This window comes from Sus scrofa, chromosome 15 (genome assembly GCF_054392235.1).
Source record: "Sus scrofa isolate SSC_HxYL_T2T_F1_AM1 chromosome 15, Sscrofa_HxYL_maternal_Yorkshire_Landrace_v2.0, whole genome shotgun sequence".
Taxonomy (NCBI): Eukaryota; Metazoa; Chordata; class Mammalia; order Artiodactyla; family Suidae; genus Sus; species Sus scrofa.
In genome coordinates this window covers 154,535,769-154,558,988 of record NC_139397.1, presented here as the reverse complement: position 1 = coordinate 154,558,988, position 23,220 = coordinate 154,535,769, and the positions used below count along the sequence as shown (strand labels likewise).

Below are 23,220 nucleotides of genomic sequence, written 5' to 3'. Positions count from 1 at the left end.
AAGGTTAAGGCCACTTAAACTTCCTTCAGTGAACCCAGCGTGTTTTTGAGCGTCCAGCCAGCACTGTGGCAGCAGGAATGGCCTGGGGAACACTTTCTCTGTGCCTGGACCCACTGGCCTCCCCATCAAGCCCGCTGGGCACTGACCAGTAGAATAACGGCCCCCAAAGACCCCCTGGTCCTGATTCTGGACCCTGCGAAGAGGGTGCCTGCTGGCAGAAGGGACAGGGAAGCAGATCACCCTCGACGGGGTGGGAGGGGCCTGGTCAGCAGGGACGGGTGCTGGCTGAGCCAGAGGATGCACACGCCTCTGGGGCAGAGAAAGGTGAGCCCTCCAGGGGGACAGCTGCGCTGACCTTTGCCCTCCAAGGTCCCGAGAGGGTCAGCCTGCTGTCTCAAGCCACCATTTGGGGTTCGTCAGAGCTCAAGAAGCCGAGATGGCTGTTTCTAGAGGCCACCACTGCGGCTCCGGGCTGCCGTACCCGGTCTTCCTGGCTTTGGCCCCCTTGCACCCAACCTGGAGGGTTGGGCTGGCAGAGAGAGGAAGCGGGGAGCCGAGTGGGTCATCAGGGCTTCCTGGGCAGGGTGGGCGGCCCCCGACCGAGGCTGAGGAAAGGGAGCTACAGGTCTCCGTAAAATCAAGTTCCAAGCCAGGTCTGAGGAGGACGGGCCCCGCTTGCCGAGTCCCTCCTCAGACCGTCCACAAGTCGAGGAAACACTTGCTCTGTTCCTCCCACGTCCAACCACAGCTCCGGGAACAATCAGACACAGACTGACTTTGTTTTCTATTGAAACTTGTTATTTGCCGTTAAGAATCGCAAACTACACGACTAAGGACGAACGCTCTTCAGCGAGCCGCTTCCAACACACGAGACAGCCCTCTGGTCCACGTCACCCACTTGCACCAGCAGGAGCTGCAGTGAGACCCCGCCCCACCAGCGGCGGTGGCGCAGCGGAAGGAATGAAAGTGTCCCAGGCCACCTCCCTGACCCAACTCCCCGAGGGACGAGGGGCGGGCAGAGCCGGGGGAAGTAACTTCTGTGGGCAGCCCCGGGGGGCTGCGGTCCCTCTACAGGGAAGGCCACCACCTCCCCGGAGCCCGGTCTATGCTTCCCTTTATGCGAGCCTGCGTGGGGGCTGTGTTCCCGGTGCCAAGAAGCACCGAGTGGGAGCAGTGGCCCTGCCCACACACAGCTCAGCTTTGCCCTCTGGCCCCAGACCACCCGACCCTCGGGTGAAACCTTGCCAGCAGCAGGCGGTTCTGAGGACGGGGTGGCAGGAGCCCCAGCCCGCAAGCCGGGGCGAGGAGCAAGCAGCACATGGGCCTCACCTGCGGCTCCAGGCCAGCGCCGTCCCGCGTCTCGTGCTTGGGCACATCTTTGGCCTTCGGCGCCCCGCTCCTCTCCTCCCAAAGCAAGGAGGCGCCCGCCGGGGCTTCGCCGTGGCAAGGCCAGCGTTCCACGCATCTTCTGAGCCTGGCGGGGGACTCGCCCAGCAGAAATTCATGTCCGTCACAGAACTTCAAACAGGACTTTAATTCCAAAGCAAACCCAGGCTGGCGCCCAGGAGGAAGCAGGGCGGAGGCGCGCTGGCGCAGGGCTGGCCGTGTCGCGAGAGGCCGGGGCCTGCGCTGGAGCCTCTGCCGGCGGCCCCTCGTGGGTGCACAGCCCCGCTCCCGGTCAGACTCCAGCAGCGCGGGCTCTGTCCAGGCCGATGGGATGTGGTGGCCGCACCCCGAGGCGGGGCTGGGCTCTGAAGGCGCCCCGGCAGGGCCAGTGGGACTGTCCCCAAACTGCCGCATTTTCAAAGGGACAAGATTTCAAAGTCTTCATCTTCTGAGTCAAAGAATCTTTCCAGTCGCTCCACATCAGAAGAATCTGGAAGGAACAAGATAGAACCTCACCAGTCTCACCTGGCAAGGGCCACTATGGGCGGGCGGGCCAAAGGACAGGGACCCCGTGTGCACCCCCTCCGCCCCCCACCCCCCAGGAGCAGGGCTGCCTGGCACCCAGCAGTCTGGGCATCCTCGGTGGGGAGGGAGGCCAGAGGGTGCCAGGACTGCCCAGCTGAGGTGCCCGCTCCAGGGCTGGGGGTCTAAGCTGGTAGAAGGGCCCAGGCCTGCGACCAGAGCCCAGGACGAGGGCCTTGGCGGGTGAGGGCTGGCGGAGCAAGAAAGAGGGAGAGGGCAGACATCGCTGGCCAGACCCGTCCCGACCACCTGCCTCTGCTCGGCACCTGTGCTGAGTCCCGGGCGGCACCTGACCCTGACCCCGTGAGGCAGTGTCTGTCATCGTCCTCCCCACGGTGGCCTCCAGTGAGACCAGAGCCACTGAGCCGTGGGGCTCAGCAGTGGAGCCCGCCTGCAGCCACAGCCTGCCTCAGCCGCCTGGCTCCTGGGCTGCAGCGCTGCAAAGCCTGGCAGGTGGCGCTCGTGGGGGGAACGTGCCCAGGAGGAGGGTGACACTCAGCAGCGCTCCTGGTCCCCGCAAGTGACCACAGGCACCACGTCTTGGGTTCAAGGAAACGTTACAGCTCAAAGCAACTGACGGGGGCCCTGGGGGAGGCAGAGGGAGGACGAAGCCTGACCCAGGCCACACTCCCCAGGCAGTGAGATGTGGCCCCAGGCGTGGGACTCACCTAAGGACAGGTTGAGGACGTCTGGGCAGGCCAGGTGGGAAGGTTGCTGCTCCACCAGTTCAAACATGGGCAGGGCACCTCCGAGCAGGGATAGCTGCCAGCAAGACACAGCTGTCAGGGGGTCCCGCAGAGCCCAGGGGCCGCACAGGGAAGTGGGCCGTTGGGCCCAGAGGGACCCGCCTGAGCATGGAGGGGGCGCGCAGAAGGCTGACCACCCCACCCCGAGACCAGGGGCTGGAAGTCCCAGGCTGAGTCCCAGGAGGGTCTGGCTCCCACGCTCTCTCTGATCAAAAGGGCGGCATCAGAAGCAAGGACCAGGTGAGACCAGATGAGCAGGGACCCCAAACCCAAGACACCCACCAGCCTTCAGCTGCTGCCCTACGAGGGCGACGGGAACCCCCACCCACCTTTCTGACCTGCTGGCACCAGTCGTTAAAGTCTTCCTCAGTCTGACAGAAAAAGCCCTGGGACAAAAACCAGAGGTGAGCAGGGACCCGAGCCGGGACCTCCCCCCGCAAGCGCCCCCAGGACCGCCGTCCATGCCCCCACCACCGCTCCACCCCTGCCTCTGCCCCTGGGGCTGGGATGGGGGTCTGAGGCTCCACCTTGACCCCCACCCTCTAGCAGCTCCAGGCCCACCGCTTGTGGCCTAATAGGAGGCACGGCCTCCCGCCGCTGAGGGGACACCCCGCAGGGCTACTGTCTGTGGTGAGTGAGCGCTGGGGTGCCCAGCCCGCCAGCAGCAATGTCCACGCGAAGAGAAGAGACACGGGGAAGCGGGGACAGGAAAGGACAGCAGGTCATGGTGCTTGCAGCGTTCAGGCCGTGCTCCCCGCTGGCCCTCTGATGTGACCTCACTCTTACAAGCTCACGCATGGGCTCCTGAGAGCAGCCCCCCACCTCAGAATGTGACGCGAGACCCTCAGGCAGTGGGCTTGGGGACGTCCCTTCTCGGGCCCGAATGCCTCGCTGAGGCCGGGGCTCGGTTAACACGGCTCCAGGGGCGTCACGAGGCCTGGGTGCTTTTGGCCTCTTTCCAATGCATCTTGACAGGCAGTTTTACATAAATCACAACCCAAACCTCCAGCCCAGTCATCAGAGAGCAAGGAAGCTCATTCTCAGGGACCACCCTGCAGACACATTAGGTCCGAAAAGCAAAGACGCCGAGACGCCCAGGAGACGTGGTGCGGGTGGGGGCCACGCCCAGGCCAACGCCGCCGACCCTTCTGGGCGTGCTTTGACTCCCAGCCACGTGAATGCCACACCATTGCCAGGATGCTAAAGTGAGCACACGCGTCCAGGGCGGCGGGGCAGGACGCACCACGGCGATGGACGGGTCAAGCTCTGCGATGCTCATCCTGTGGGGCGGGTGCTGGCAGTGGAAGCTCTCGTCCGGGATCAGGCAGCTGTCAGTAACCTGCACGGCCGGCTGCGTGGTGTGGGGGTCCAGATAGATGAGCTCCTCACCTGGGTGGGTGGCAGCAGGTCAGCGGGGGCCAGAGCGGCCGCACCCAAAGCCACGTGCTGGTGGGGGGCCGCCCTAGACCGCCCCCCTCCTCCTCGGCTTCAGCCGCCGGCCCTGCCGACCCCCGACTCACCGACGTAGCCGATGAAGTAGTGGGCGCTGTTGGGCTTCCCTCCGATCACCCCCAGCGACTGGGGCATCATGAAACAGTGCTGCGGAGAGAGGCGTGGGCTGCAGGGCTCGTGGGGCACCCCGCAGGCTCAGGAACAGACGGCACAACTGGGGCCGGGGGAGGAGGGGGTGTGAAGACGGGGTCCTGACAGCTCGTGCAGGCAAGGACTAGAAACCCAGAGTGGGGCACGAAGAGGTAGCGGCACAGCGCAGACCGGATGCGGAGACGGGAGGCCAGCAGGACCCCCGGGGCCGCAGGAGGAGCAGAGGGGCCCACGAGGTGGTGGCAGGGAAGGGCCCGCTGGTGGGAGCACAGCGGCCCCCGGAGGGGCAGCCAGACCTGCCCAGGTTGAGGCCAGGAGTTGGCAGGGCAGTCGGGGTGGGGGGGGATGGGCAGGGACAGCGGGCCACGCAGACCCACCTTCAGGGTCTCTGTGTAGGCCGCGTTGATGTCCGTGAGCCCCAAGCGGAGCGGGATGAGCAGCACCAGGGGTCTCCACGGCACCGGCCTGGGGCCGACCTCGGCCTCGGCAGGAAAGCCGTTGCAGTGCCGGTCGGAATCTGCGGGAAAGGCTGCAGCCCCCGCGCGAGGAAGGCTGCTCCTGCACAGTCTTCCTGAGAAAGGGAGACACGCGTTCATGGGCTGAACAGAGTAGGCGCAAGTTCACCCCAAAGAAACGGGGACGGACTTACACCGTAACAGGAAACGGGGAGAAAAAAGCAAGTGCTTGACCTATAATCAAACGTGGAAAGGAGGAGTTCCCATCATGGCACAGTGGAAACGAATCCAACTGGGAATCATGAGGTTGCGGGTTCAATCCCTGGCCTCACTCAGCAGCTTAAGGATCTGGCATTGGCTGTGAGCTGTGATGTAGGTCGCAGACATGGCTTGGATCTGGCATTGCTGTGGCTGTGGTGTAGGCCGGTGGCTGTAGCTCCGATTAGACCCCTAGCCTGGGAACCTCCATATGCTGTGAGTGCAGCCCTCAAAAGACAAAAAAAAAAAAAAACCAAAACCAAAACCAAAAAAGACTAATCCTGACACCTGCAGGGAAAAAAAAAATCACACATTTCTCATGTGTGTTCAACTTTAAGTTTTTGCTGTGAAATAATGCAGGTGGGCAGAATGACGCACCTCAGAGGCAATAAGGAAAAGGGCACCTGGGAGCCGCCAGCTGAGCGAGATGCAGCACTGACCCCGGGGGCCGGGGTCCCGCTCAGCAAGGACAGCATCAGGGATTTGTAACGCTTCTCCTTCCTTTTCCGTCTACCCAAGCACACTGTGGACCTTCAGGAAGCAGACTAACGACAGGGTTCAGGGGCCCCGGGGGCCCGGGGGGCTCCAAGCACACAGCTGCCACCTGTGGTTCCTCAATGCCCTCCCATGGAAAGAACTGGGCTCCCTGGCAAGCCGTGAGTCCACCGCAGGCGGGAAGGCCAGGGTGAGTCCACGTCTACTTAGTGCCAGAAGGACACGTGAAAACCACAGAAGCGACAGGAGCGTGTCAGAGAACCAGCAGACTCGGGACAGGTGATGGGACCACGAGGGCTAACACCTGGGATAGAAACACAACGAACCCGTGAATTCACTGGCTCTCAAAATGGGTTTTTCAAAGGAAACAGGAGAAGAGGGCCAGGAGACAGCCCGGCCGGGACAGCCACCCCAGACACCGCCCTTCAGCCCCAGGCAGCACGTCTCGCCCTCGGCCACTCCCGGAGCACAAGGGGACCCGAGCAGTTTGCTGGACTCCCTGAGGGGACTCGGCTACCAGGCGCTCTCACTCTGGGTCACGTCTAACCTGAACCTCATCGCGAGAAACAAGTCCACCGAGTGCGGGACCTTCTACCCAACTGTCTACAAATGCCAACATGGCGAAAAACCAGGAAAAACGCCGGGAGAATGTTCCAGACTAAGGGAGGCTGCCAAGGTGGGTGACTAGCTGCCATCACCCACCCTGTCCCGCCAGAGCGCCAGGCGTGCAGCTTCACAGGGAGGAGTGGCGAGGAAGCCGGTGCGTGGGAGAGCCTGTGGCCGCGGAGGCCGGCTGCGAGGGCTCGGCTGTGATGCGCCCGGGCCTGGAGGGGCTCGGGCCACCTAACCTTCCCACGACGTCCCAAGAAGAAATGCATCCGGTCTTCCTCCCCATCCCGGCACAGGGCTTAAGACCCCGGGCTCCCCGAGTGATCAGCACCGCAGACGCGTCTTTTGCTGTGTCAACGGGGTGGCCTGTGGGCTGGAGGCCAGGAGAGCGCCCCCCCACAACCTCCAGGCTGCGTTCCATCGCTGATGGCCAATGACCTGGTCCTCAGCCCTCCATGAACCCGCAAGGACCAGGCGCCCCCCGCACGCCTTGTCCTGGCGCCCTCCAGCTGGCCGCTCCTTGAAAACACGCCTTAAAGCTGCCACGTGTTGCGAGTCCTCCAAGACCGCTGTGGAGAGGGCCGAAGGAGCCTCCCACCTAGTCTGTCAGGAGCACAGGGGACAACCCGGCCTTGTGACTGGGGCCTCGAGCTGGGAGGGGGAGGGACCTGTGGCTCCGCCCTAACCGCGGATCTGAAGCTACCCACCCCCAGGTTTGGAGACGGTGTCAGAACTGAGCTGAGAAGGGTGGGCATCGCAGAACTGGGGGCAAATCCCACATCCAGGTTGGCTCTTACTTTCTAACTTCTAAACACAGATTTCTGGGTTTTTTCATTTCTCCATTTTGGCAACCTGCCCATTATTGTTTCAAAGAGCCAGTCTAGAACGTACTTGTTCTACCATTTTTTCTTTTAAACCATTGTTCTCTAGGAGTTCCCCTTGTGGCTCAGCAGGTTAGGAACCCAACTAGTATTCCTGAGGATGTGGGTTCGATCCCTGGCCTTGCTCAGTGGGTTAAGGCTCCGGCGCTGCCAAAGCTAAGGCTTAGGTGACAACAGCGGCGGGGATCTGACCCTGGCCCAGGAACTCCACCTGCCGCAGGGGCAGGGTGGCCAAAAAAGGAGAAAAACAAACCAACAAAAAACCCACTGTTCTCTGCATTTGTCTGTCTGAACGCCATCCTTGTTCAATGTCTTCAGTTAATTTTGCTGTTGTTTTCCTAACTTCTTGGGGAGCACTGCTCTTTCATTCGTCTTCCCTTTTTATTATCTGTGCACCAGGATGAACAGTATGGGCCTTCTCCTGAGTTCAGTACACAGCAGACTCCGGTATATAATCCATAACCTTGACTTTTTTGGACCCAGAAGCTAAGACAAGTTTGAAATGTCTAGGTAATAGGATTTTGTCCTGTTTCCTACCGTTCTGCACTGGTTTATATAAATGTCCCATGAACCCTTTAAAAGACTCTCTTACTGTTACCTGAGTTCCTGTAACTTGATTTTTTCCATATCTCGTCTGCCGTATACTCTCTTAACTTACTACAGTTTCGCCTCACGCACGCGGGGGCTCTTTGCAAGCATGGCCCCTCTGGGGTCAGAGCTGTCCTGGCCGAGCGTGGGCCGGGGTCCTCGTGTGCCGTCCCACACAGCATCTTGTTAACCAGGGGTGGGTTTCTGGCTACAGAATCGGGCCCCTATTGTAGTCTCAGGCCCCCTTGACACTGTTCACGTGTCTGAATTCTCTACTTTTCCAGCAGTGACAACCAGTGTCTTCACCTCCAGCCTCACGAACCCCGGTCCCTCGCAGAATTCCGAACACTTCCGGCCACACCAGGCACGGCCGGAGGAGGAGGTGGCTGGAGCCAGTGTGCCCGCCCTTCCTCACGGTCGTGTGCTACTATCACTACACTGGACGCCATCAAAGTCTTTATCTTTGTGGAAGCGGCACCAGGGACATTTACGCATTTGCCACCCAACAACCCGGAGGGCTTGGTCCTGCAGACAGAGCTCTTCCTCCGGCTCGCGGGCTTCCTCCTGTGCCGCCACCGTCCACCTGTCCTGCTCTCGTGAACCGGGACCCACAGTGGCCTGCGCTTTGCTCAGCTTCCCCAGGTTTCCCTTTCTGCTCTCAGCACTCGTGGCTCCCGCGCCTGCCTGACTGGGTCAGACTGCCCTCCTCGCCTGCAACCTCTGCCCGGCTCCCTGGCTCCTGTTGTCCATGGGGCTGATGCAGGACTAAGCCTACGGACACTGAGGCCCGGCTGGTCCTGGTCGGGGCGGGGGGGGGGGTGTCCCAAGGAGCAGGCGGCGCTCCCAGGGGGCTTTGGAGAGACCTGATAGCAGGGGTCTGTCCCTGAGCCAGTTCCCGCAAGCAGCTGAGAAAACCAGGGAGGAAAGCCCCTGCCCGTCCACCATTCACCTCCCCGCTAAGCCCACGAGCGTGGACACCTCCGACGTGGACCAGAAAGCCTGCTGGCTTGTGCTTACTGCAGCTCTCGGTGCCGTTCCTGGGCCTTGAAGCCAAAAGCCTAACGACAGGCTCTGACACCTCCCCAAGCCGAATGTGAGACCTCGGGCACCGTTCGCAGCCCCAGAGTCTCTGTGGGTCGTGTTGCAAAGCTCTTTATCCTAAATCTGGGCGTCAGACACCCCCCCTTGTACCTGTGATGGGCACACACCCTCCTGCCTTAGGGAAGGAGCATGATGGCCACAGCCACGGGCCTCTCCCCAGACAAGCCCCCCAAGTTCACGTCTTGTCACAGCTCCAGCAGCACTGCCTCCGATGGCCCCGGGACCCCCAGAACAGAAGGAGCCCACGTCCAGGTGCCTCCAGGCCCCCGTCAGCACCACGTCCTCCAGGGGGCTGGAGGTTCTGGAAAGGAGCAGCCCCTCGCCCCTCCTGGCCACAGCAACGGGCAACCAGCCCTCCAGGCTAAAGCCAGGGCTGGACAAGTGCCTGGACCAGCCCCTGAGGCGGGTGAGGAAAGATAGGAGAAAAGGAGCTGAGAGAGAAAGAGTGCTGTGTAGCCAGAGGTGAAACAGCCAAATGTTTCCACAGACGGGAAAATGCTTATGACGCCAAGTGGTTTTTATTTCGTTTTGTTTTTGTTTTTGCTTTTTAGGGCCGCACCCGTGGCACATGGAGGTTCCCAGGTTAGGGGTCTAATCAGAGCTACAGCCGCCGGCCTACACCACAGCCACAGCAACGCCAGATCCGAGCCACATCTGTGACCTATACCATAGCTCACGGCAACGCCGGATCCTTAACCCGCTGGGCGAGGCTAGGGATCGAACCTGTAACCTCATGGTTCCTAGCTGGGTTTGTTTCCTCTGAGCCGCTATGGGAACTCCACGAAGTATTTTTTAAAAAACAAAAAGCACTGAAAGGAAGTACACATAAAAGTTAACATGAGTTATTTCTGAGCAGAAAATCAAACCATTTTTCTCCCTTTGCTGTATGCTCTGCAAGTTTCCAACGTTTTACAAAAACTTCATGAAACAGAGCATGGAAAAGACAGAAAGAAGAAACACATCCTCCCAGCCGCAGTCCCAAGCCAGTCAGCTCAGGGGGCAGGAGTCCCAGCGCTGGGAGCCCGTGCGGGCGCCCATAGCCGCCGAAATCCATGGGGCTCTGCATCAAGGGGTCACACCCTGGCACCCAGCTTTTATGCTGTCACCCTACGTCCCCGCGATGAAGAAAAGGGAAGGGCACTCTGGCCGCATCGCCCCAGGGAGTCGCAGGCTCGCACTCCAGGCCCGCTCTCAAGGGCTTCCTTAGGCAAAACAGGATCCCGGGCAACCGCCTCTGGGTGGAACGTCGATGGAAGCGGAGGGGAGGCAGCTCTGGAGACGTCTCTGGGAAAAGGTGCTGCTGAGCAATAATTTAATGATGTATGAAACGAGTTCTGTCAGCTTGGGGGCATCACGCAACACAAAGCATGGATTCGACACCCACTCACTGCAGGCTGCTGGCCACAGGAGCCCTGCTGTGCACCTGCCCGATGCCGTCAGGGCTTCAGGGACCCGCCAGAAAGAGGACGGGGGGGGGGGGGGGGTCCTTGTCCACCCCACACCGTGTGCAGTGGTACCGCTCCATGGCCTTGCCTGTGCGGGCACCAGTGCCCCCCCCGAGGCCTGAGCCACCACACCTGCGCCAGTGGTGTGCAGCAGACGCCAAGACGGCACGTGCGGGGCACCGGGTGGCGCAGCTGCGGAGACGGGCCGCCCCTGGAGGCACTTACTGATCTCCTCCATCACCACCGTGTTGTCCATGGCGACGTGCACGGCCAAGGCGCTCCAGGTGTCGAAGGCGGCAAGCTTCCTAGGGAGACGGAGGACGGCGGTGAGCCCCACGCCTCAGGCCCGACCCCCGGCCGCCGCTGTGGACGGAGAGGCTGCCATGGCAGCTGCTTGGGGGCATCCCTTCCTGATCAGGCTGGCACGCGGGTGGGCATCAGAACGCGAGCCAGGTCCCCGGCACTTCCGTGGACTCTGAGGCAGGCGCGGCCCCAGCTTATCCCCCAGGACCCACAGCAGTTGACAGATGGCACAGCTGGAAGTCACCATGGCAGTGAGCAACTGTGCCCAGCAGTAAGGTCCTTAAAGAAGAGCAGATGCACCCGAAAGCAGGACGGGAGGGCCCCGGAGGGGACTCCGGGAACGGGATGGGAAGGAGGGGCTCCCCTGGTGAGAGCGGACCTCCTGGAGGGAAGGCCTGAGCAGCTGCCCCCCTGCCCTTGCGGGGCTGCACAGGCCCCCTGGCCCCCCACCTCGAGCTGTCCGAGGGCCAGGACCATCCCCAGCGCCGGGACACAAAGCAGTCCCTGGAGAGGCTGACGTCCCACGGAAGTGATCTCATGGGACAGTAAGTGCCAGGAGTGCTGGGGGTAGAGGCTCCAGGGGACAGCACGGCGCGTGCCTGCAGCGCTCCCTGGTGCCAGTGGGGAGGCCCCAGGACAGCTCCGAGCAGAAGAGGAACAGAGGCCCACCTGTATTCTACAAAGATGACCTTGCTGCTGTGGAAAGACGCTAGGATGGAAAGGAGAGAAGGCAGGCCAAGGAGGAGGCCAGGGGCAGCCTGGACCAGGGCGGGGCGTGGGGTGAGCAGTACTGGGCAGAGTCTGGGCACCCGTGGGAGTCTGGCATGACCTGCGAGGGGACTGAGCTCTGGGAAGGGTGGCACTGCTGTGCCCCAAGGACCCACGGGCTGCGGTGGGAGATGGGCTTGGGCTCGGTCACCTGGGCCTTGGACGTCTGAGGGGCACCGTGAGGAGCATCTGGATGGACAGGGGCCGAAGCCACAACCAAGGCCGTGCCCAGCACACTGTGCTCCCACACGGGAGGGGGCACTGGCAACGGGGACAGAGGGGGCAGGAGGGACAGGAAGGCGGCCTGCCCCCCCTGCTCAGGCTCCACCGCCCAGGCCATCGGACTCGCCCCTAAGGGATGGGAAGGGACAGACAAGCAGCAGAGGCACAACCCAGGCGCCGTCCAGACGCACGCACAGCAAGGGTGCGCATCTCCTCAGACACAAGCTCTGCCTCACGGGGCCGTTGCGAAAAGATGTTCAGCGCGGCTACCAGTGGAGAAACGCAAGTCGAAACCACCACCGCCTCACACCAGCCAGAAGGGCCAGCGTCAAAAGGCTACAAAGAGCAAATGCTGGAGAGGCTGTGGAGGAAAGGGAGCCTCCTGCACTGCTGGTGGGACTGTGAACTGGTACGACAGGCAGCTATGGAAAGCAGTACGGAGATGCCTCGAAAAACTGACTGTAGAAGTACCACATGACCCAGCAATCCCACTCCTGGGCACCTATCCCAGGAGATAGATACACGCACCCCTACGTTCACTGCAGCACTGTTCACAGCCAAGGCACGGGAACAACCTAAACGTCCATCGACAGACGAGTGGATAAAAGATCTAGCACGTGTGTGTACGACGGACTACTACTCAGCCATAAAAACCAAAGAATGCCATCTGCAGCAGCATGGATGGACCTAGAGATCATCATACCGAGTGAAGGACATCAGAGAAAGATAACTATGATATAACTTATAGGTGGAACCTAAAAAAAGGATACAAGTAAACTTATTTACAAAAGAGACAAACTCACAGACACAGAAAACAAACTTACGTTGTTACCAAAGGGGAAATGCGGGGGGCGGGGGGTACATTGGGAGGCTGGGACGAACGCACACACGCTACGGCGCAGGAGGCAGACGCTGACAAGGACCTGCTGCACAGCCCAGCGAGACCGACCCGACCGCCTGACACCTAGACGGGAAAAGGATCTGAGAAAGGACAGGAGCGTCTGTGCACAACTGACTCACCTTGCCGTGCACCCGCAAGGAACACGATACGGGGCTCAACTACACTCGGGTACAACGAGCAAACAGAAAGCAACCAGCCGCGCCCCTGGGCCTGGTCAGCTGCGAGGAGCACCCTGAGGGCGCTGAGGAGGGAGAGGCCCCTGCTGGCCAGGGAAGGGGCGGGATGGGCCGGGCACGTACTTGAGAACCTGGGCGACGGTGTTGGGCCCATACCACTGGCCGATAGACTTGCCCTCGCCGACTCCCATTTGCGCTGCAGGAAACAGAGCCGTGAGGGACACGTGTGCGGCCGCCCTCCTGCTCCCCATCCCACCACCTGGTACAGGAGCCGTCCTGGCAGCACGGGGTAGAGGGATGCGGCACAGAGCACCCGCCTCGGGCAGGGGCCCCCGGGAGGGACAGACTCCTCCTCACCAACCCACGGACAAAGAGCAGCAGGACTGAGCACATGGCCTGGGTCAGCCAACTCGGTCCGCCCCGCGCTTCCGGCCAGCGGATGAACCATGACGTCAGAAGCTGGACTCTGACCCAGGCGCCTTCAGACCCCCGCCAGAGCCCGGGGAGCACCGACCTTCAAGGCCGCCACGCTGGCGTTCAGATGCCACGCGGAGCAGCGCAGCCCGTGGGCGAGCGAGGCCGGGCTGAGCGGGCCTGGCCCACCCCAGCCACCTGGGCACACACCTATCTGGTGGATGGAGTAGTAGCTGTCCTTCCTGTCCATGAACGCGTGCAGGACACTGAAGTAGCTGTCCGGCTGCCTCTCCCACTGCGTCCACCTCCAGCCTGTCAGAGACAGATGCGCGAGGTCAGTGTCACCAAGATACAAGAAAGAAGCCTTCGCGTCTCTAAGATGCTTAAGACAGATGCACCCATGCCTTCTGCGACCCTTCCAAAAACCCCACGTTCTTCAAGATTTCAAACACACACACACCCCAACACATCAAAAAATCCGCCCAGAAAGGAGTTTATAAATAATTTCTAAAAGACAAAACATTTATTGGTATTTCATTAAAGTTACTTTTTTTTTCAGGGCTGCACCTGCAGCACATGGAGGTTCCCAGGCCAAGGGGCGAATCGGCACTGTAACTGCCGGCCTACACCACAGCCACAGCAACACAGGATCCGAGCCGCATCTGCAACCTACACCACAGCTCACGGCAAAGCTGGATTCTTAACCCACTGAACAAGGCCAGGGATCGAACCTGCATCCTCACAGATACAAGTTAGATTCGTTACCACTGAGCCACAACGGGAACTTCTTAAAGTCACTTTTTAAAATCAATACAAACCGCTGGGTCATTTACTCAAGAAAGCCCTGAGTCCCAAAGTGCTGGACGGTGATTCACCTTCCCTGACCCCTCGCCCTACTGGCTCTCTGTCCCCGAGAATGTGGGCGTCCCCGGCAAGGACTCACCTCGGCCCAGGTGTCTGCACAGCAGAGCCTGGGCGAAGATCATCTGGCCACAGCGCAGCATGCAGCCCCAGCCTGTGTCCGAGGTGGGGCCCGTCCCCCCTGTCGTGATAGAGAGAGGCCCTCGGTGTCAGACCAAGGCCAACCAAGGCCAGGAGCCAGCCAGGAGGAGGCATCAAGGGACATGCCAGAGGCAGTGCCACACTGCAGGCGTCACCTCCGTCCCAGGCAACACACACCATTGGAACCCACACACCCCCAGCTGCGTCTGCAGGGAGGCGAACTGCCCAACCCCACAAAACGAGCCACTTCTGTGAACGGGGCACAGGGATGCGAATGTCCGGACACATGAAAAGATGCTCAGCCTCTTACGGCAGAAAATGCCAGGTCGAGTAAGCGCAGAAATGCCAGCACCTCCAGCCCCCAGGCCGCGCCCAGGAAGACCCGAGGCCAGCCCCCCTCCCCGGTGGCCAGGGCTCCAGCCGCGGTGGCCAGGGCTCCAGCCGCGCTGCCCCTGGGCAGCAGTGGGACCAGGGAAGCCCGCAGAGCTGATTGCAGAAAGGGCCCTCACACGGCCGTCTCCACGGGGCCTGGGATAAAACAGGGACCCACAGAGCGCTGCCCTCCGGCTCGTCCACCTCCCGCAGCTCAGAATCTGACCTTCCGGCACCGCACAGCCTGCCCCGCTGGCCAAGCCACCTGCCTGTTCCACAAGCAGCCCGACAAGCCCCACCCCCCAATGCCAACCCCGGTGACAGGGACCACATCCCTGCCTTTGTGTTCCCGAACGTCGCGTGCTGGCGACAGACAGAACCACTTCCAGGAGAGGCCGAACCAGCCACCAAGGAGGGGCCACCTCTCTTGGTCCTGAGTCCTCCAACTAGCAGAGGTCAGGCCCAGAGCCGGTCCCCGCCATGCCCTGCCTGGATACAGCAGGGAGAGCCACTTCAAGGGGATGCGCCTCCCTGCCATCCTGCCCTCCAGCCCCTGGACTAAGGGCAAGACAAAGATACAGAGCGATGGCCCGCAGTGCAAGTGTGCCCAGCAGCCTTGCCCGGGTCGGCACCTCGGGACACGGCGACCTCCTGCAGCTCCTCCTCTTAGGCCCCCAATAAGCTGCCGCTCAGAGTCAGAAAAAGCACCGCCCTCAGTGCAACTCGGGAGCCGGGATGGGGCCTCCAGCTCTGCCACAACCAGGGCCCAGACCCCCACCTGGTGTTGTGGTTTCTGGCTGCACCTTAGGCATGTGGAAGTCCTCGAGCCAGGGACAATGCTGGCTCCGAGCCATGAGGCCCCCAGCAGCTGCCATCAGCTGGCCGACTTAACTAGGGTTTCTTGAGGGCCAAACCAAGTGCCGGGGCCTGACCCGCTGAGTGAAAACTACAGCCTGAGCCTTCCTCGCTGTAACGACGCTACTCACCAATGGCCGGGAAGTTCTTCCTGTACGTAAACCACAGTCTTGACGCCACATCAGCCAAGATCTCGTCCTTTTCTGGAGGGCACACGAAAGAACAAACAAGGGCACACGCAGCCCTAAGTCTTGAGGGACCACGTGACAGCGAGGAGGTGATCCATCACCACCCAGCCTCGCTGCGGCCACGTGCAGGGTCGCTACCTGTGAAGATGCTGTACTTTCTGCCCAGGATCCAAACAGGTTCCGAGGTCTCGGGGAAGTCTTCAAACTCGGCAAATCGGAGGGTGTCGTAGGTCAGAGTAGCTGTGGACCAATGACAGGCCTGTAACTTCACCTGCCCACGCCACAGAGCGCTGCCAGCATCTCTGCACAAAGGCCCCCCCAGGGCATTCTGCATCTCAGAGCCGCCTCAACACGACACTCGCAACACCAGACTCGGGCTGGGCAGCAGCAACTCTGCACCAGCTTCCTGTGCCCCTTCAGGGTCGAAGCCAGAGTATCTGCAGACCCGAGGCTGAGAGCCCAGCTGGGGGCCAGGCCCAGGGGACAGAGAGGAGAACAAAAAGACACCTTTAACCGTGTCAGACTAAAACCTGAAGGGCAGAGAGAGAGGAACCCGCCAGCTTTATCTTGGGACAAGGAGGCCACACAAGGTCTCACAGCCGCCGTGCTAGAGCCGGATGCTTCAGGGCCCAGGAACACCGGACAGTGGGGGTTCCAGCTCACCCCCATTTCTTGGTTAGGAGTGGTGAGCTGCAGAGGGGCAGGGTGCTACTCCTGGGTGGCACATGGACCTCCAGAAACGGGGGGGGGGGGGGGGGGACGACAAACTGCAGTGCAAAGTCCCCAGGGACTGAGAACTGGAGATCAAGGGCTGCATCCCGAGGGCCACGGCCAGCTCCCGGGCCCGCCAGGACTCAAGCACCATCTTCTCGTGTTGCTTCCACCAAGAAGCTGGAGGGAGGGGCCACAGCAGAGGAACCCCCCTACCCCCCCACAACAGGCCCCACACGCCAGAGCACAGCTGCCGCCGGCGAGGCCAGGGGCACATGCTGTGTTCCAGGGACTCCACCTCTCCAGCTTCCACAGCGCCCCAGCCCCTCACCTGCAATTCCACTCAACTCTTGGGAAAATCAAAAATATCATGAGTTTCTCCCACATCTGAGTTTACGTTTCAACAATAACCCTACCGTATCACATGGCACACAAAAAAGTAAAAACAGCATATGCTCCTTACTTTAAAACCCCAAAGGCGACACGATGTACGAACCATTCACAGCCTCGCGCCCAACAAGGTCTCTCTCTGCAGAAGTCTAAGTGCCGACCTGTGATGGGATCACCCCGCCCGTGGCGCGCCTCATTCTTCTCCGCCCAACGGCAAAAGGCCCAGCATTCTGCTGCCAGCACTTGCTCCAGAGCCCGAGGTGCGCCTGGGGGTTCCCATACAACCCCTGGGAGGGGGCTGGCTCTTCACAAGCCCGGGGCTCAAACCCCAGCTTGGACCCTGACCTCTGGGTGTGGAAAGCCCCCACCTAAAGTAAGGGACACATAACAGGATGTCCTTTGCAGCACAGCTTGTGCCCCTGAGACCCTCCCCCAAGGTGCTCACCAGGACGCTGCAGACAGAGGGCTCCGGGTCAGCCGGGGTCACCAATGTCAAGAACGCAAGACGGCAGCTCAAAGGCGAGCAGTTCCACGGCGTCCAAAAGGCCTAACTGGATGCACAGCAAATTCCCAGCTGCAGCGCCGGGAAAGCAGCGCTCACTGCACTAACAGGCCCACTGCAGCAGAGGCCCGAGGCTGCCACTTAGCGAGTCGAGCTGCTGGGAACCCTGAGCCAGCTCTCCCTTCTTCCCCACTGAAGCCCTAAGGGTCAGAGTTGTCCTGAGCCCCCGGAGTGCCTGGGTGTGAGGCAGGGACCCTGTCTGCCTTGTCCGGATTTCCACACCCAGCTGACTCCCAAGCTGTCTTGGGGTGGGGGGGGGGGGGAGTGATTTAACACCAAAACTTCCCTCTCCCCTCTCGACATAAGATTGCTCTTCTCCGCACGTGATTATAAAAACAGAGCTGGGATGAATCGAGCTTCTATCTTTTCAAGGAGCTGAGCATCCTGTGCTGGCGCCACCTCTCCAAAGCCACCACCTCTTCAGAAAGCACTGCCCTCGAGGCCTAAACCAGCATTTACACGCACACCCACAGAGCTCACTCCCCAAGAAAAGCATGTAAGCAGGACTGTCTGATTTCAACCGACAACAATGTGCATCCCCCTGGACTGAGACCCTCTAAGGCCACAGCTCCTCACTGAAGGCAAACACGCCTTCTAAACGCTGGAAGGCTGAGCCCGCAGGCCCTGTGCTGCCTCAGGACTCTGCGCAGGACAGGACAGTGACGATGGAGACAAGCCAACGAGGACAGAAGAGGAGCGCGGCCCTCCTGAAGGCCAAGCGGAAGGCAGGCCATTTCCCAGGTTAACGAGCAAGCTTTCCAGGCAGCAAAGCCAGCTTCGGAGGGAAGGCAGCCACAGGCACTACTAAGTTAGAGCAGTGCCCGTCTCGTGCAGCCGCAGACTCTTTACTGGGCAAGGCGCCCAAGGGGATGGAGCCAGCAGGAAGCAGCGCCCGCACACCTCCAGAGGCCCGTCCTGGGATGGCACCCTGCTCCCTGTCCCTGCCGGGAGCCAGGGGTCTGGACCCGCCCAGTCACGCCCCCCAATGAGGCAGGGGGTCCCTCGGGAGGAAGAAACACGTCAATAATGTGAACAACCTGGATCCTTACTGGGTGGTGACAGTCAGCACGTTTCGGGGCCGGTGAAACGGGTAACAGCAGGACGCACAGCGCAGAAGACACAGACCCCACACTGTAGAACCAGGCAAGTGCAGCACCCAGGGAGGTGTGACCTGGGGAGGACCCAATGCAGGAGCTACCTGGCGGAGACAACTGGGAACTGACTCTCCTCACGCCAAGCCCCAAGGACAGGCCCGTCTCCGGGCCCGGGGTGGGGGCCCCATCTCCGGGCCCGGGGTGGGGGCCGGCCCGGCCCCTGGCTCTCAGCGCTGACGGCCGGGAGGAAGGGAAGACGGCCCCGCGCAGCCCGCGCCTGCCGTCCCCGTGACCACTGTGCTCAGACCAGAGAAGCCCTGGCCGGCTGGGCGACAGGGACCCAGGCGCTGAGGATCCACGCTGTCACTGCTGTGGCTCGGGTCTGGTCCCTGGCCTGGGAACTTCTGCAGGCTGCGAGTGCAGCCAAAAAATACATGAATAATAAAAAATTAAAATAAAAATTAAAACCCCCCAAACCAGGTTCACAACCACTAAGGTTCATGAGGCTGAGGAGACCCCCTCTGAGGATCCTTTGCTGACCCCGTCCTCGGAGTGACCAGCTCCAATTCACATCTGCTGGCATTTCGTTTCTGAAGTTTACACACCTCCTGGGTTAAAAGGACTCCAAACTCCCAAAGAACGCCAGTCCTTAGACCCCCAGGTAATGATTTTAATTTGAAATAAGACAACAGACAGGAGAAGCAGGACAGACAGCACTGTCCACCTTTTAGAAGTGCCTTTCCCATCTGGTCACCCGGGTTCTAGACGCTTGATTTTCCACGTCTTGCTCCCTATGACGTCCCTGGTCACACCCAGAAGAGGAAGCAGAAGGCCCTTTAACAGCATGGCAATTCCTTTTCACCCTTTTTGTTTTTTTTGTCTTCTCCAGGGCCGCGCCCGTGGCATATAGAGGTTCCCAGACTGCGGCTCAAATCGGAGCTACAGCTGCCGGCCTACGCCACAGCCACAGCAACACGGGATCCTTAACCCACCGAGGAAGGCCAGGGATCGAACCTGCAACCTCATGGTTTCTAGTCGGATTCATTAACCACTGTGCCATGACGGGAACTGCTGGCAATTCCTTTTTACAAAATGTCTCAATTTAATGTTATTAAGATGACAGAAAAATGGTGAGCTGTACTCAACAAACGTCATCAGATAACTTAGTCTCAATAACACCATAACTCAACCAGAGAAGGAGTTCCCGTTGTGGTGCAGAGGAAACAAATCCAACTAGGAACCATGAGGTTGCGGGTTCAATCCCTGGTCTCGCTCATTGGGTTAAGGATCTGGCGTTGCCATGAGCTAGGTCACAGACATGGCTCAGATCTGATGTTGCTGTGGCTGTGGTGTAGGCTGACAAGTGTAGCTCCCATTCAACCCCTAGCCTGGGAACCTCCACATGCCATGAGTGTGACCCTCAAAAACAAAAAAGAAAAGGAAAGAAAAAAAATATATAACTCAACCAGAGAGAACTGCAGAAAATAAGCAGTGTTACGTTTCTTCTAGAGCTTACTGTAATGTGCCACACTTCAAACATCCTTCCTTAAAATGCTCCTATTTTCTGAGATTACACTTTATAAATGTCTACACGTATATATACTTTATAAGTAAAATCAAAAGGAAGAATCTTCCCTTCCTCAGAAAACGCTTATGTTTAAACATAGGTAGCAGGTCCGCAAGCCGTTTTTTTCAAAACCCAACAAGTTTATGTGAAGATGCTGGTGGCTCAGTTCTCAGTGGAAAAAAGGAAGAGAAGAAGGAGAGGGAAAGGGAAGAAGAGCCGGCCCTTGAGCAGCATCAGGACAGCAGAACACACTGCTGTGGTGAACACACTGGAAAGAAGGCCCCCAGAACCCCACTGCCCGGCAGTGAGCTGCCCCTACCGTGGGTACACATTACACCAGAGACCGGATTTCCATGCAACACAAATCCTACAACTCAGAAATGCCTAAGTCATCACTATTCAAGTTCTGCTTCTTCCATGATCAACCACGAGCCAGACACACTGTAAAACACTGGTGACCCAGGACAAGACACTCGTTCTGTCCCCGGGGAGCAGAGTGTGCCTGAGTGTCAACCGCAGCATGTTCTGAGGGACAGTGTCTGGGAGGCAGCCTAAGGCCTTCCAACCTCTACACGCCGGCCCCAGCCCGGCTCTCTTCTCCCCCCACTCAGACCCTCAGTGACCTGACTCGGAGTGGCCCTCGCACTCCTCTACCTGTGGTCCAGGCGCTTCCTCGGCCAGGCCTGCAGACTCAAAGGCGCCCTGGACAACACAACAGGGACGTCTAACTGGGACCTCACAGTCACCACGTGCAAGACCAAACTCCCAACAGCTCCCCACCAAGCAGACTCTCCAAGCCTCCCGGTCTGAGCTTCTCGGCTCAAGCCATGAACCTTGGCACCACCTCAAACTCGTCCCTATCCACCCCCAGCCCTCAACACTTCCTATCTGTATGGTCCTATTGTCTCCACCTTCAAACACACCCAGAATTCATCCCCACGCTGACCTGGGCCTTGGAGGAGTCATGCCTGGAGCACTGTACAGCCTCCTTACTGGTCTCCCGGCCTCACCATTTGCTGCCCCTCTGCAGTTGTAGCCTCAGTAAAGCAGCCAGAGTAAGCCTGCTGGCCAGGTCCTTCCTCCTCTCAAAACCTCCGGAAGCACCCGTCTCATTCAGATGCCCTCAGCAAGAGGCAACAAGGCCCACGATTGGGCCACGTTGCTGCTGTGCCTTCAGGGTCTCCTCCTGGCCACAGTGGCCACTGGCTGCTCTGGGAACAGGCCACCCGCACTGTTTTTGAGTCTTGTTCCACTCATCTCTGTGCTGAGACTTTTCCTGGCCATCCTGGCAACTCCAACCCCTCCTGCTTTGCCCACATCACTCTCCCACCAAACACACCATGGGTGTCATGTTCAGTGTGTCAGCCAAGACAAAGTTTTTTGTTTTGTTTTTGCTTTTTTTTTTAAAGGCCGCACCTGTGGCATATGGAGGTGCCCAGACTAGGGGTCGAATGGGAGCTGCAGCTGCCGGCCTACACCACAGCCACAGCAACATCGGATCCTTAACCGAGTGAGGCCAGGGATAGAGTCCACGCCCTCATGGATCCTAGTCAGGTTCCTTACCCCTGAGCCACAACGGCACCTCCCCCAGGACATGGTTTGTATCCATTTTGTTCACATCCCTAGCCCCGGGTCAGAACGATGCCAGACACAAGCCTGCACTGAATAATAAATGTAGTTATTGAACGAATGACCATGAAAATCACCAGGAACTTCCTAACATTTGGTGAAGAAGGCAGAGCCTCTAGGACTCAGGGATCAGGGCGGCTGGGCCATGAGTCACCCCAAAGGGCACAGCACATCAAAAAAACTCTTGACAACACCCTGCAAATGTCACACACATTTTATTAGCATCAGCAAAGGCCTTCAAACACTTTTCTGCTTTGAAGCAGTGATCAGTGCCCCGACAGAGTATCATCACGTGGCTACTCCCAATTTTAACACGAGAATTTCACGTTTAAGGTAACATAACCAACTTTACACTGTGCGTTCTACCTTAGCCAAGTCTCTCGAATGAATGGTCCTGGGCACTAAAATGGTAGCAACCTAAAAAAATACATAATTCTATTCCTTCCCCCACCTCTGCCAAACTCTTTATCTTTTTTTTTTTTTTTTTTTTGCCTTTTGTCTCTTTAGGGCCGCACCCTCGGCATATGGAGGTTCCCAGCCTAGGAGTCTAATCGGAGCCGTAGCTGCTGGCCTACACCACAGCCACAGCAACTTGAGATCCGAGCCATGTCTGCAACCTACACCACAGCTCACGGCAATGCCAGATCCTTAACCCACCAAGCAAGGCCAGGGATCGATCGAACGCGTAACCTAATGGTTCCTAGTTGGATTCGTTTCCGCTGCCTGACGACGGGAACTCTTTCATCTGTTTTAAACAACTGCACAATACATCACCTTCCAGGAGCCGGGGCTACCATTTCTTTCTGCTATCCAACACACTTAAGGGACAAGATGCCACAAATTGTCAAAGTATTGGCCATACAGGTCCCTACTACAGCTTCCAGTTTTCAAACTGAGAGGTCAATAAACTTACATTGCAGCTGCCAGAAAAAGAAAAATGAAGCAAAAACAATGCCATCCAGGATGAAGGGTAAAATTAAAGCAGCAGAAGTATTTACAGATGAGAAGATACCTGAAGGCAAATCACTCCTTACAAAGTATGAAAGAACTACCTCTGCTGTGGGGTGAAAAAGAGGGCCTTTCACAGTGTAAGTATGGTCTCAAGGCTACTGGACAAAGATCCAAATTACAGTGCCAACAAAAATTAAGCAGCTGTCTGCTCGGGAGCAGCAGCATGATGGAACAGACCAAAAGAGCACATATACAGGTACATACACTTGTACACTTTCTATACACACACTTGCCCACCCTGGTCCCCGCTCTTTGTATGAGGATCCCGGGAAGTTAAGGGATGACGAGATGGATCCAGCCTGCCTATTCAATCACAAAAGAGAAACAGCTTGGATCACCTACGGGTTACTGAATTAAAAAAAAAAAAAAATGCGTGTCCTTGGCGTGCTGGAGTACACCGCTCGCCTCCAGTCTGCCCGCATAACTTTACAAGAGTTAGTTTCCTCAACTCCTCGCGGGGGACACAAAAGCATCCTCCCACCGCCCTTTCGGACCGGCTACGCCGAGCCTCGGCACCGTCTGGTGCCCCTCCTCCCGTCCCGGCCACCAAGCTGCCCCCGGGTCGTCGGAGCCGGCCTCAAGCCCGGGGGACCTGCCGCCTGCGCGCAGCGGGCGGCCCTTAAAAGCGCGAGACGCGCAAATACTGGCTGTCAGACCCGCGCCGGCCTCCCACGGACGCCGCCCGCTCCCGCTCCGCCCCGCGGCCCCGCTCCGCCCCGCGGCCAGGCCGCGCCGGGAGAGGCCTCGGACGAGTCCCCAGCTACGAGGGGTCCGGCGAGCACCGCCCGGGTTCCTCCCGCGCCGGGCCGAGCCCTCACCTGCGTCCATCTTCCCTCTAGGGCTGCCGACTGAGCGCGGCGTCGCTCCGACGGTTCCGCAGCGCGACGCGACGGGCCGCCACCGGGGC

At 59.3% G+C, this 23,220-nt stretch overlaps 1 protein-coding gene across 22 annotated transcripts; it reads right to left on the bottom strand.

The window, feature by feature from the left end:
- Nucleotides 1-776: 776 nt before the first annotated feature.
- On the bottom strand, nt 777-23,167 carry ATG4B (autophagy related 4B cysteine peptidase). Of its 22 annotated transcripts, XR_014828775.1 has the most exons (15): nt 23,132-23,167; nt 15,488-15,589; nt 15,293-15,364; nt 13,876-13,974; nt 13,143-13,244; nt 12,642-12,714; nt 10,374-10,453; nt 9,356-10,000; nt 4,694-5,176; nt 4,235-4,313; nt 3,958-4,103; nt 3,044-3,100; nt 2,637-2,730; nt 1,330-1,876; nt 777-913 (listed from the first exon to the last, which is right to left on the bottom strand). XR_014828775.1 is itself a non-coding variant. In NM_001190283.1 (13 exon segments), coding segments are annotated over 13 exon segments (1,182 nt in total). In that variant the 5' UTR covers nt 23,142-23,155; the 3' UTR covers nt 1,781-1,802.
- Nucleotides 23,168-23,220: the final 53 nt, after the last annotated feature.